The sequence below is a fragment of the Neoarius graeffei genome, chromosome 2, assembly GCF_027579695.1.
Source record: "Neoarius graeffei isolate fNeoGra1 chromosome 2, fNeoGra1.pri, whole genome shotgun sequence".
Lineage (NCBI taxonomy): Eukaryota > Metazoa > Chordata > Actinopteri > Siluriformes > Ariidae > Neoarius > Neoarius graeffei.
The window spans coordinates 55,048,434-55,060,554 of NC_083570.1; the positions used below are offsets into that span (position 1 = coordinate 55,048,434).

General features: G+C 41.5%; 1 protein-coding gene across 5 annotated transcripts in view; it reads right to left on the reverse strand.

Annotated features, from left to right (window-relative positions):
• The window catches only part of LOC132881692 (von Willebrand factor A domain-containing protein 5A-like), a 79,223-nt gene extending 75,556 nt beyond the window's left edge, over window positions 1-3,667 (reverse strand). For 3 of the 5 annotated variants that reach the window (XM_060914458.1, XM_060914457.1, XM_060914456.1), the window contains exon 1: window positions 2,452-2,610. In XM_060914458.1, the coding sequence (XP_060770441.1) occupies window positions 2,452-2,491 (40 nt within the window). In that variant the 5' untranslated portion in view covers window positions 2,492-2,610. Of the gene's footprint in view, window positions 1-2,451; window positions 2,611-3,147; window positions 3,229-3,570 lie in introns of those variants that run through there. The other 2 variants (XM_060914454.1, XM_060914455.1) reach the window with 2 other exon arrangements.
• Window positions 3,668-12,121: the final 8,454 nt, after the last annotated feature.

Below are 12,121 nucleotides of genomic sequence, written 5' to 3' on the forward strand. Positions count from 1 at the left end.
CAATAGGAGAAGGGGAGCACAAAGGGGAATCTAAGTCACTATCAGTATCAACAAGCAAGTTTTCATTCGCAAATCTCTTTGCATTTTTAGCAGATCCCCTTGTCGTTTTCCTCTTAAGTTTCTTAAACGTTGCTTGCTCAGTCTCCATTGCATTACCAGCACACAAAAGTGGCTCGGTGTTCTCACTATTCCCATTCATTAAGTCATTAGTTATTCTATCCATCATCAGATTCATTGCATCTTCTGCATTCTCTACGGCAACATCAAAGTTAGAGATGTTTTCTGAACCTACCGGTATGTTGTCAGTTCTTGCAACCCCCGGGTCAGCAGACGGCCTCGTCTCTCCATTATGCTCCTCTGTTCCTCCACTATGATCATGATTACCTCTATCGCCATTAGTCGGTCCGATCTCTTTAGTTCCATCTCCCATTAATCCACTTTGTCCACCATTAACACTGTCTCCTTCTCTATCAACCGGCATATCTCCGGTCGCTCCACTTTGACGGTCATTAACACATTCACGTTCTTCATCAACATGCCCATCTTCGGCAGGTGTATTTTTCTTAAGACACGACCTTAAAACATGGCCTTCTCTTCCGCAAAGGAAACACTTCATATTTTCAGTGGAAGCAAAAATCATATACTGAAAATTATCCACTTGAAAATTTAGCTTCATATTTAGTTCACCAGAATTACCATTGGGTGGCACGGTGGTGTAGTGGTTAGCGCTGTCGCCTCACAGTGAGAAGGTCCGGGTTCGAGCCCCGTGGCCAGCGAGGGCCTTTCTCTGCGGAGTTTGCATGTTCTCCCCGTGGCCGTGTGGGTTTCCTCCGGGTGCTCCGGTTTCCCCCACAGTCCAAAGACATGCAGATTAGGTTAATTGGTGGCTCTAAATTGATCGTAGGTGTGTGTGAATGGTTGTCTGTGTCTATGTGTCAGCCCTGCGATGACCAGGGTTGTCCAGGGTGTACCCAGCCTTTCGCCCGTAGCCAGCTGGGATAGGCTCCAGCTTGCCTGTGACCCTGTAGAACAGGATAAAGCGGCTAGAGATAATGCAGGGGTGATAGCGTTCCGGCGCGCCGCGCCGGATTTCCGGCGCGCCGTGGCTGGGGAAAAAAAAAAAAAAAAAATCTAGTTCGCCCATTGTCCTGTGTCATTCTGAGATGCGCAGATAGACAGTAAAGGGAATTCCGAATTCCCTTTACTGTCTATCTGCGCATCTCAGAATGACACAGGACAATGGGCGAACTAGATTTTTTTTTTTCCCCCAGCCACGGCGCGCCGGAAATCCGGCGCGGCGCGCCGGAACGCTATCACCCCTGGATAATGCGATGAGAATTATCATTCAAAATCATGTAAACGTGCCTCCTAAATGACACAACATGCTTTAGGAGCGGGGATTTACATCCAAGAGGGATTTTCTTAATTGAGGACACAATTTTTCCATGTCTTGCTAATTCTTGCTCCAAAAACTCATCTTTTATAAATGGGGGTACATTAAACAGTGTGATTCTTCTAGCGGGGGTCACAAGTGGAAGAACATTGACAAATTTATCATTGATCATAATGCCCTGACCTACAATCTCATTCACCTTCTCAACGCTGTCCAGAAACAGGACAACGGAGCCATTCATTCTAGAAGCTGAAAGCACACTTCCATAACCAACTACGGCTAAACTGCATTCCTCAACGGATACATCAGTATCTGCGCCTATTTTAATCGCATGACGCCGACTCAAACTTTCGAACGCCATCAGGCCAAACAGACAGAGAACACCCAGCACCACACTGGGTGCTCACTCCCAAAAGGGAGAAAACCCTAGGAGTCAGTGTAACAGGGACTTGAACAAGAAAAAACAAAATCACGAACAACCAACAAAAACTAGATAGAACTCGACACCAACGGCGTCGATGGGGATGCCTCCGCCTGGTAGACTACACGCTTTATTAAGTTGTGATTTGGGGATGGACATTTGACCTCACAGTAATCTTGACCTGTGACCTTTCAACCTCAAAATCTAATCAGTTCATGTTTGTCCCCAAATGCACAAATGGTGAAAGTTTGGTGAAATTCCTTTCATTTGCCTTGGAAATATTGTGTTCACAAGGTTTTCGGACAGACATTTTGACCTCAGTGACCTTGACCTTCGACCCTTTGATCTCAAAATCTAATCATTTCATCTTTGTCCCAAAGTGCACAAATGGTGAAAGTTTGGTAAATTCCTTTCATTAGCATTTGAGATATCGCGTTCACAAGATTTCGGGACAGACAACCCGAAAACATAACGCCTCCTGCACCTTAAGGTGGCGGAGGCTTAAAAAAAGATTATAGAAAAAGTAGGGAGCGAAAACACTCAGGCGGCACCGTGCACACACTCACAAACACCACGCCCACTCAGAGAGAGAGAGAGAGAGAGAGATTTTAACAAACAAAAATACACTAAATCTTACCTGGCTCATTCTTGTTTGTCAACAGACCACAGTTCACCATTCTGCTGTCTTTTTGTGGGAATCTTTGGAAAGTCCTGAAAAGAAAACACCGTTTATCAGCTCAAGATTAAACTGAAGCTCTCTCTCTCTCTCTCTCTCACACACACAGAAATGAAACAGAACACGAACAGAAGCGTGAAAGTGAGTGAAGGGAAACCCCTCCTACAGATTCAGCCAGCAGACGCCTGCAGGTTTAAATTAAAGCTGTAGACGTGAATTTTGTTCATCACAATCTTGAAGAGGGCAGTGGCGGCTCCAGAGGTTTTTCCTTAGGGTGGCAAAGGAGGGGCATAGGTACCAGGAGGGGGGCATAGGTTGTCGATGCAGCAGTTTATGCAAATCGTAGAATTTTACGTACGCTCAAGAAAGACTCACAATCAAGTCATCTTGCAGGGGTGAAAGTAACTTTTATTTCTTGCCGGTACTATTATTTTGAGTCATAGTGCGCGCGCCGAAAAATACACCTAATTATTTATTATTGTCTACTTATCAAGCATTCACTAGGACTTCTTATCACTCAGTAGTACTAGTATAGTACTTTATCACACTATCACTCTTTCATCCACCTGTATCAGTTTTTGATTATAAATAAATTGCAAACACATCATTTAATCGTTTTAATAACATTTTTTTTTAGCTGAACAGTTGAAAACTAACTTTTCATTTTGGACATTCTGTTTACTAAAACACTTTGGATAATAGCAGCTGCGCAGGATGGTGAAGCAGTGGCTCCGCGCACTCTCCCGCACGCTGTCTGTCGAGTGAAACACGGAAGGAATTCACTTCAGACATAATTCAGAGACAGGTCAGAACGAGTTATATGCAATGTATATTGAGGAAAACATGTTGCTTTCGGTAAATTGCAGGTGTGTTGTACGGTGGCCGACAAGGGTCAAACGGACGGCAACGGCCCAATACGTCTCAGTTCGAGAAAACAGCTTCAAGCACAGAAACGCTGCAAAATCACAAACTCAAACGCAAGTCGAAACGAAAAAACGTGCTGCAAAAAACAAAGACAAATGCATCATCAAACGCGATGCAAATAGAGAAACGATCTGAAAACGAAAAACGCTGCATTACCTGTCACTGCAAACGGAGATGCTCCAAACCTGCAGGGGGCGCTCTCAGCGTAACAGCTCAATAGATAGACAAGGGTCAAACGGACGGCAACGGCCCAATACGTCTCAGTTCGAGAAAACAGCTTCAAGTACAGAAACGCTGCAAAATCACAAACTCAAACACAAGTCTAAACGAGGTCTAAATGAAAAACGTGGTCTAAAGGCCTAAATGAAAAACTCTCGATTGAGCTGTTATGCTGAGAGCGCCCCCTGCAGGTTTGGAGCATCTCCGTTTGTAGTGACAGGTAATGCAACGTTTTTCGTTTGCAGATCGTTTCTTGGTTGCGGCAAGTAGGGACAATATGGATACTAATATACAGTATAGTAAGGCTGAAGTCAAAAGCATCATTAAGGCCAGAGTACATGGGAGATGCCAGCACCTTTGGGAGAATGGGTCTTCTGGGAGGCATCTTTTTAACATTCAGCCTGAAATACATAGAGCTATTGGTTCACTTAATGCAAGACAGGAGGAAGTGGTATTGGCCAGGCTGAGAATTGGGCACTCCCATCTTAATAGTACTCTCTTTATTATGAGTAGGCATGCTGATGGTAGGGCGGCACGGTGGTGTAGTGGTTAGCGCTGTCGCCTCACAGCAAGATGGTCCTGGGTTCGAGCCCCTGGGCCGGCGAGGGCCTTTCTGTGTGGAGTTTGCATGTTCTCCCCGTGTCCGCGTGAGTTTCCTCCGGGTGCTCCGGTTTCCCCCACAGTCCAAAGACATGCAGGTTAGGTTAACTGGTGACTCTAAATTGACCGTAGGTGTGAATGTGAGTGTGAATGGTTGTCTGTGTCTATGTGTCAGCCCTGTGATGACCTGGCGACTTGTCCAGGGTGTACCCCGCCTTTCGCCCGTAGTCAGCTGGGATAGGCTCCAGCTTGCCTGCGACCCTGTAGAAGGATAAAGCGGCTAGAGATAATGAGATGAATGAGAATGAGATGCTGATGGTAACTGCGAGTATTGTGCATCACAAAGCCCAGAGACTGTAGAGCATGTTCTTATTCATTGTCAAAAATACTATCAAGAGAGACAGAATTTTATTGCTCAAGTCGAGGCCAATAATACACCCTTTAATGTCAGAAATATCTTACAAAGAAGTAATAGGAAAATTTTCTTATTTGTTTACTTTTTTGAAAAACACAGGATTATTAAAACGTATTTAATTTCTTGATAAGAAGCAACTCCTGTTCCACACTCCAGTCCAGCGGTGGCGGTAATACACCGAAACAGTTGTTAACCGCCATATAAATCAGAAGGAGAGAGAGAGATCGTTTCTCTGTTTGCATCGCGTTTGATGATGATGCATTTGTCTTTGTTTTTGCAGCACGTTTTTCATTTAGACCTCGTTTAGACTTGTGGTTGTGATTTTGCAGCGTTTCTGTACTTGAAGCTGTTTTCTCGAACTGAGACGTATTTGACCCTTGTCGGCCACCGTAGGTTGTTATGCTGAAAGTGCATTTTTTTTTTTTCAGAGACAGTATATTTTTCTTTCTGGTACAACCAAATCTTTTAGTGGTATGCTGGACCGGCTTACTTTCACCCCGTCATCTTGTCAAATATGTATTGAGCTATTGTACCATCAAGGAAAATGGATTCAACCATCTAAACCATCTTTTCTGAAAGTATATTCCCAAGCAATGAATGGAACTATTCTGCCCTAGCGATGTATCAAAAAAAAAAAGACAGATAGCGAACGGTTTAGATTGTGGGTCTTTACTGAAGACTTTAAACTTGTACAGATGTGTTCATCCTCGATTTCCGTAAAACTAAAAGAAACAAATTAAGTATATCACCAAACTGAATAGCACACAGGCGAAAACGCGAGCTAGGCTGACCTGCTAGTAATGCTAACAGAACGTCTCTCTCTGGGTGAAACCATTTCAAAATTCCGGGGGTGGGGTGTGAAATAACAAATAACGGTAGGTAGAGATGAGATGAGGGCTTAGTATCTCTGTAGATAGATAATTGAATTTCAAAAATGTGTTTTAATAAATAATTCTTTTTAAGATAGGGGGCAACTGGGGTGGCAAGACATATTTTTACAGTGGCAACTGCCACCTTTTGCCACCCCTTAAAGCCGCGCCTGGAAGAGGGGTCTTTCTTTCTTTCTGTCTAATGTTTGTCTCAAATATTCAGCTCAGACAATAATGTGAGCCCCGTGGTCTTGTCAGACAAGAGGGGGGGTTAGACGTTCAGTGAAGACAGGACCTTTGATTTATCTGGTGCAGTAAGAACGAAATGCTTATCAAGATGGTCTCTCTAAGCTTAAGCACCCATTAAAGCAGGTGGCTGTGGTGGGACAGTACCTAATTGGCTGGGGGCTATGTAGCTTGAGGCAAGCGGTAGCTGTCCAATGAGATGCGAAGGTCTCTCCTACAGACGAAAGCAATCCCTGATGCTCACCCTCGACACCAATTGGGATAGAGCTTATAACTGGTAAACTTGCTTTCCGTGGTGTTGTGCCAATGCCGAAAGGGTCAAGCCATGATGGAGTGTCTTTTCCATATGCAGAACGCCGGGTAAATGCGAAAGGAAGTCCTGGGTTGCCCGTGCAGCAGGACTCCTCTCTCAGCGTCACTGGTAGGAACCCAAAAGAAAGGATGAACCAGTACGTTGGTACCACTGAGGTCTATATGAAATCTAGAGAGCTCATAGCCTGTTCACTGCTGTAGAGACGAGTGAAGCCATTTGGCCGCCATCTTACCACTCGCATCGCGTGGATTTGGCTGATGTGTTAAACCGTTGTGTCCGATCAAACTTGCCCCAAGAAAAGTATTTCCTGACTTTTTTCCCCTTTCATTACCTCTTATTTTCTCAACTTTACCCACATTCCTTACATATCTTTCTAGTCTTCCTCTTCACTGTTATTGTTTTTTCCCCTCTGATCATTTTTTGAACCGCTGTTTTACTACTACTACTACAATTATCGACAGTCCATAATTATCAACACCTAAAATTTTTTTACAAAGGTGAGTTTCAGTTACAACAGTTATTATTGGTTAATTAATCAACTGAAAGACCCCCCTCACCCTTTGATCTTGTCATCTGATGACGCAGCTCGTTACCTGAGATGGAATTTTTTTCAGCACAATCAGCAATTTGAGAAAAACCCGGACGTTATCATCGCAGGTAAGCATGGTGGAAAGATCACGGACATGTTTTTGCTTATCAAATTCACCAATATTTCATGATCTCCTTCTCGAAACCTACTTTTTCTTACTCTTTCATTTGACAGTCGCCATTTTGTATCTAAACGTGCGTTTGAAAATTCATGTGAGGTGTCGATAATAGTGATCGCTTTCACCGGTGTCCACCATTATCGACACCCTGTGGAATTAAGTGACATTTACAACTGTTATGGATCGATCTTTGTGTAACATTGTTGAAGTAGATGAACTTTTTTTTAAAAAAAGTGCTGTGATTTTATATATTTTTTTCTGATTCACAACAGAATGGAATTCTTATAGAGTATTTGGAATCCTATTGCAATAAATAGCCTTAAACCAGAATTAAATTCCTAGCATATAAAATATTACATGCTTGAAATATTTAGATTTTTCTATTCCATTCAGAATTTTTTTTCCAGTTTGTTATAAATATCTACCACATATTACAATATCAGTAGACATTTTATATTTTGGTTTGAGGAATGACATGCGACCTTTGACCTGGATTTTCATGTGTTTACAATGCCAAATGCCTGTTGACATTTATTGGTAAACTACAAAAGTAGAAATTAATACAAACAACAATGAATGATGAACAAAATGTGAGCTACGAAAATACTAAGTAAGTGGGTAGAAAGTGGAACAAAAATATTTTCTGACACAAGTTAAACGTTATCAGTTCATTTGGGATCGAGATGCTGACCCCTTCTGCTCCTCGGACCTGCCTGATCCATCCTGGTGTCCTGTGCCTGGTTGGAGTCTCATCGCATCGCTCCTGTGGAGGACAGTTGAAAGTCACACTTGGAGGACGCTCTGGACTCTTACAGTAATGCTTTTATGGCTGAGGACTACAGTTGACTTGCTAACTTTAGGACTGCAGTTGTCATGAACAGTTTTGCACTCAAGTTTCCATCAATTAAGAGTTTATAACATCAACGAAACTGACTTTGTTAAAACTGTTAATGTTACAGTCATGTTGTCTGTTGTTGCCCAAATGAGGATGGGTTCCCTTTTGAGTCTGGTTCCTCTCGAGATTTCTTCATGTTGTCTGAGGGAGTTTTTCCCTTGCCACCATCGCCACAGGCTTGCTCATTGGGGATAGATTAGGGATATAATTAGCTCATGTTTTAAGTCGTTCAAATTCTGTAAAGCAGCTTTGTGACAATGTTTATTGTTAAAAGCGCTATACAAATAAACTTGACGTTTACAAATGTTAGAATTACTTCGTTTAAGTACGTACAGACATCGATATATTTATCAAATATGTTTTGTACTAAATACAAGTCTATTTAAAACAGATTTTAAATAAAAACTATGTTTTGTTAACTTGCTCACATGTGTGTGCATGTGTGTGTTCACTGCTTCAGATGGGTTAAATGCAGAGAGGAATTTCACAAGTGTGTGATGAATAAAGTTGTGCTTTCTTTCTTGCTTGCTTCATTCCACATACCCATGATTTTTTTTTTAATAAATAATTATCTGGGTGTCGTTAATTGTGGAACGGTGTCGATAACTATGGACAAAGATGTCGATAATTGTGGGATGGTTTCACGTGATCTGATGCGCTGAGTAATCGGGAATCAACTCGTTTGTTTTCCAGTGGAAGTTTGAGTAACTATTCATGCACAATTTACATATTGTGCATATGTAAATTGTGCATAAAAATTCTTTTTATGACCTACACTTGAAAAATCTGAAAGCCAGTCTACCATACCTGTCAACTTTGAGGTTTGAAAAAAAGGGATATTTCCCAGATTTTTAACTCAAAATAAGGGAAAATTTCAGAAAGTCATACCCTTCACCAAAAGTGGGTGTGTAGTTGAATGGGGGGCAATTTTCTATCTAGTATTTGTGATTTCCTGTACTCTGGTGCATGTTGGTGATAGCCAAGACCCAAACTCAATATGCTTATGGTTTATAGAGTGCATTTGTGAATAAACTATACATTTATTTTTATTTGCTTTCAGTGGTACCAGTTTTTTCTCAAATTAAGGGCTAAAATACGTATCTTATGTTAAAATAAGAAAGGTCATTATATAACCAGTCAATAAATTCAATTTCATTGCAATTTATTATGGTTTTACCATAATCATGGCCTCGGAACACTAGATAGATAGATAGATAGATAGATAGATAGAGTAATAAAGAGATAAAGAGTAATATAAGATATTAAACCAAGAGTGATTTAAAATGGGTAAGTTTCAGATAGAAAATAAAATAGACAATGAGTGGATAAAACAGTTAATACACCAATTAGTTTACACTAGGCTATTTATGAGGTCTTAGCCAGGACATACTTAATGTAAACATGTGTAGCTTACCTTTGATTATTTGGGAGGCTTTCGTTTTCCCCATGGAAAATTTCTTTGCGATGGAAGAGTCTGGGAACATTCCAGCCACGCACTTGTTGAAATCATCAAAGAAAGAGAGGCTAATGTTTTTCTTAGCTATTAGCATCGCCATCTTCACCTCAGACCTAATCAGTGTTGCCAGATACTGCTGATGTTTTCCAGCCCAAATTATGTTCAAAACCCGCCAAAATGCACTTGAAACCGCCCAACTTGGGCGGGAAACCTCCCAATCTGGCAACACTGGACCTAATCACTTGTTCAGCCTCCCGGAGAGGGCGGGGATGTGAATTCATGGCCCGACTTCCTGCTGTAAACTCCTGTCAGAGGCGCGTCATGAATTCTGGACCCACCGACTTTTTTATATTGTGGAAATACAGGACATTTATATAATGTGAAAATACGGGATATTTTCGAGAAAATAAAAAAAAAAAAAACGGGAAGACAGCGGGAAATAAGTCAAAATAAGGGATTTCCCAGGGAAAACGGGAGGGTTGACAGGCATGCAGTCTACCTTTAAGTCAGTAAAGATTAGTATAAAGGGTGAGAAAATAATCCAGCTTTTGGTGAAGTCGATTCATCCCATGCTGAAAAAATGAGAAAAATCCTACCTTTAATTGAAATAAATTTATTCAGAGAAAAACAAATCCCTCATCAAGGAATAATTACTTTCAACAAAAATGTGTCACTGTATATACTGTGTCCATTGTTCTTTTCTGACAGTGGTGTGAATCCATTGTGGTCTTCTGCTCTTGTAACTCCTCCACCTCAAGGTCCGACATGTTATCTGTTCTGATTATTTGAGCTATCGAAGCCTTCCTATCAGCTTGAACCAGTCTGGCCATTCTCCTCGGACCTCTCTCATCAACAAAGCAGAACTGCTGCCATGGGGAAGCTGTAGCCTAATGGTTAGCGAAGCAGCTTTGGGCCCAAAAGGTTGTCAGTTTGATTCCTTGGACCAGCAAGAATAGCCAAAGTACCCTTGAGTAAGGCACCTCACCCCCAACTGCTCCAGGTATGCTGTATTTCACTCTGGATAAGAGCGTCTGCTAAATGCCTGTAATGTAATGGTGCTCAAATTTATTTTTATTGCTTTTTCCCCTTTTTGTTTCACTTTTCACCCAATTCTGTTTAAACTCTAAAGACTATTTCCAGCATGCCATGGTCAGTCACTGAGATCAAATTTTTTCCTCTTTCTGATGTGTGAATTTTAAAACTCTTGACCTGTATCTGCATGATTTGTAGCATCGTGCTGCTGCTGTTTCATGGATAATTGCATGAGTGAGCAGGCGTCCAGGGGTTCCTATTAAAATTCAAATTTTCAGAGATGTTTGGTTGCTGCAGAGATTTTCTCAGGACTTTCACAGAAAAAACACCAGCACTTGTAGCGAAACAGACCGACTCCATTAGTTGGTGCTCGATGCTAATTTGTCACAGCCTGAGGGATGTGAAGTGCTCTTCTGTCAAGTTGTGAATTGTACAGGGTTCTCCACGGATTGAAAATATAGGGGGGTGGCGGTCAATCGGATGACCTTGAAACAAATTTGCATAAACTTACATGTCATTTGCATAACATTTGCCAGTTTATATCCTCACGGTTTTATAGGCAATATCACGCTTGCTGCACCAACTTTGAACTTTTTGTTTTTATCCTTTATTTCTCTGCCGATAATAACAATCAGTTATCTCGAACTTGGTGTCGATTCACATGTTATTATAAAGGCGTGTTATCTCCCGGCGCAAGAACAATGTGTCAAAAACGCCGAAGTGTGAAACGCTTTTCTTAGACTATAATCGCAGGGCTGAACGATTTTAAGAAAAAATTGAATTGTGATTTTTCTGGCAGACATTGCGATTTCGATTTCAACCATGATTTTTTTTCTTTAAATCACGTTTCAGTGCAAATTAATTAATACAATGAATTCCATAAAGCTAATGCAAGAATGAAAACTGAGGTCAACAGATTTCAAATGTAGGCCTGTTTATTAACATTGAGTGCCTGAGGAACAAGTTATAATAACTTAAAATAAAAAGAGAGCCATCTTTCTTAAGTAAACTTTTGCTTCTTTTACTTTTCCCATCTACAACATATCCGACATAAAAAAAAGTTGATCAATGGCTCAGCAGCATCAAAATATTGCACTTTTGTAAAAGAATGTACATAAGCATGATAAATTATAACTAGAGCCAACAATTCCCCAGTGGGAAATTGTGAGAGTGATGCAGTGCGCGTCGCAGTCGCTATTGCAGGAGCTGAGCTGTACTGTGTGAATGTATGATTTGCCATGAGGCTACAAGCCTGTGTCTCTCTGAGAGGAAGCAGCCCCTCCCTCCCGTGTGTGTGTGTGTGAGAGCAAGCAGCCCCTCCCCCACCCGCGCGCTGCGCTTAGAGACACAGAAAGGGCAGTTTTCCCTCAGAGCGCTCCCTCCAAACAACGGGGATTTACACGAAAACGGAAGGAGATATTCACAAAATTCTTTAACACTGAGTGCCACAAGGCTTTCCTGAACACATAGATGTAATTTTTTTGTCTCTAGTGTAAAAAAAAATGAGGACAATTTATTGACGAAACAAAACATGGGTCAGTTTAGGAGCACTGAGAAAAACCGCGGCTTTGACGATCCCAAAATCGTGTTGTCTGAGATCGCGATTTTCGGTCGAAAACGATAGATCGTTCAGCCCTAATCGTCAGACTGACTAAAGTAATTGCTGGTAAATGAGTTTCACACTCGGGTGTTGTCGCGTTGTCGGTACTCCAGCAGAGAAAGGCTATCTGTCACAAAGAAAACAAAGGGACGTCTTTTCATTTTGTAAAGGGGCGGCAGAAATTAAACGGGGGTGGGAATCACAGAAAGGGGGGTGGCCTGCACCTCTAAAACCCCTCGTGGAGAACCCTGATTGTAGATCTAAATAGTGATGGATACAATATGATTGTGGGTTTTAAACATCCTGATTTAGGTCAAAATCACATGATCATGTGACATCAGCATCAAGAAAAGGC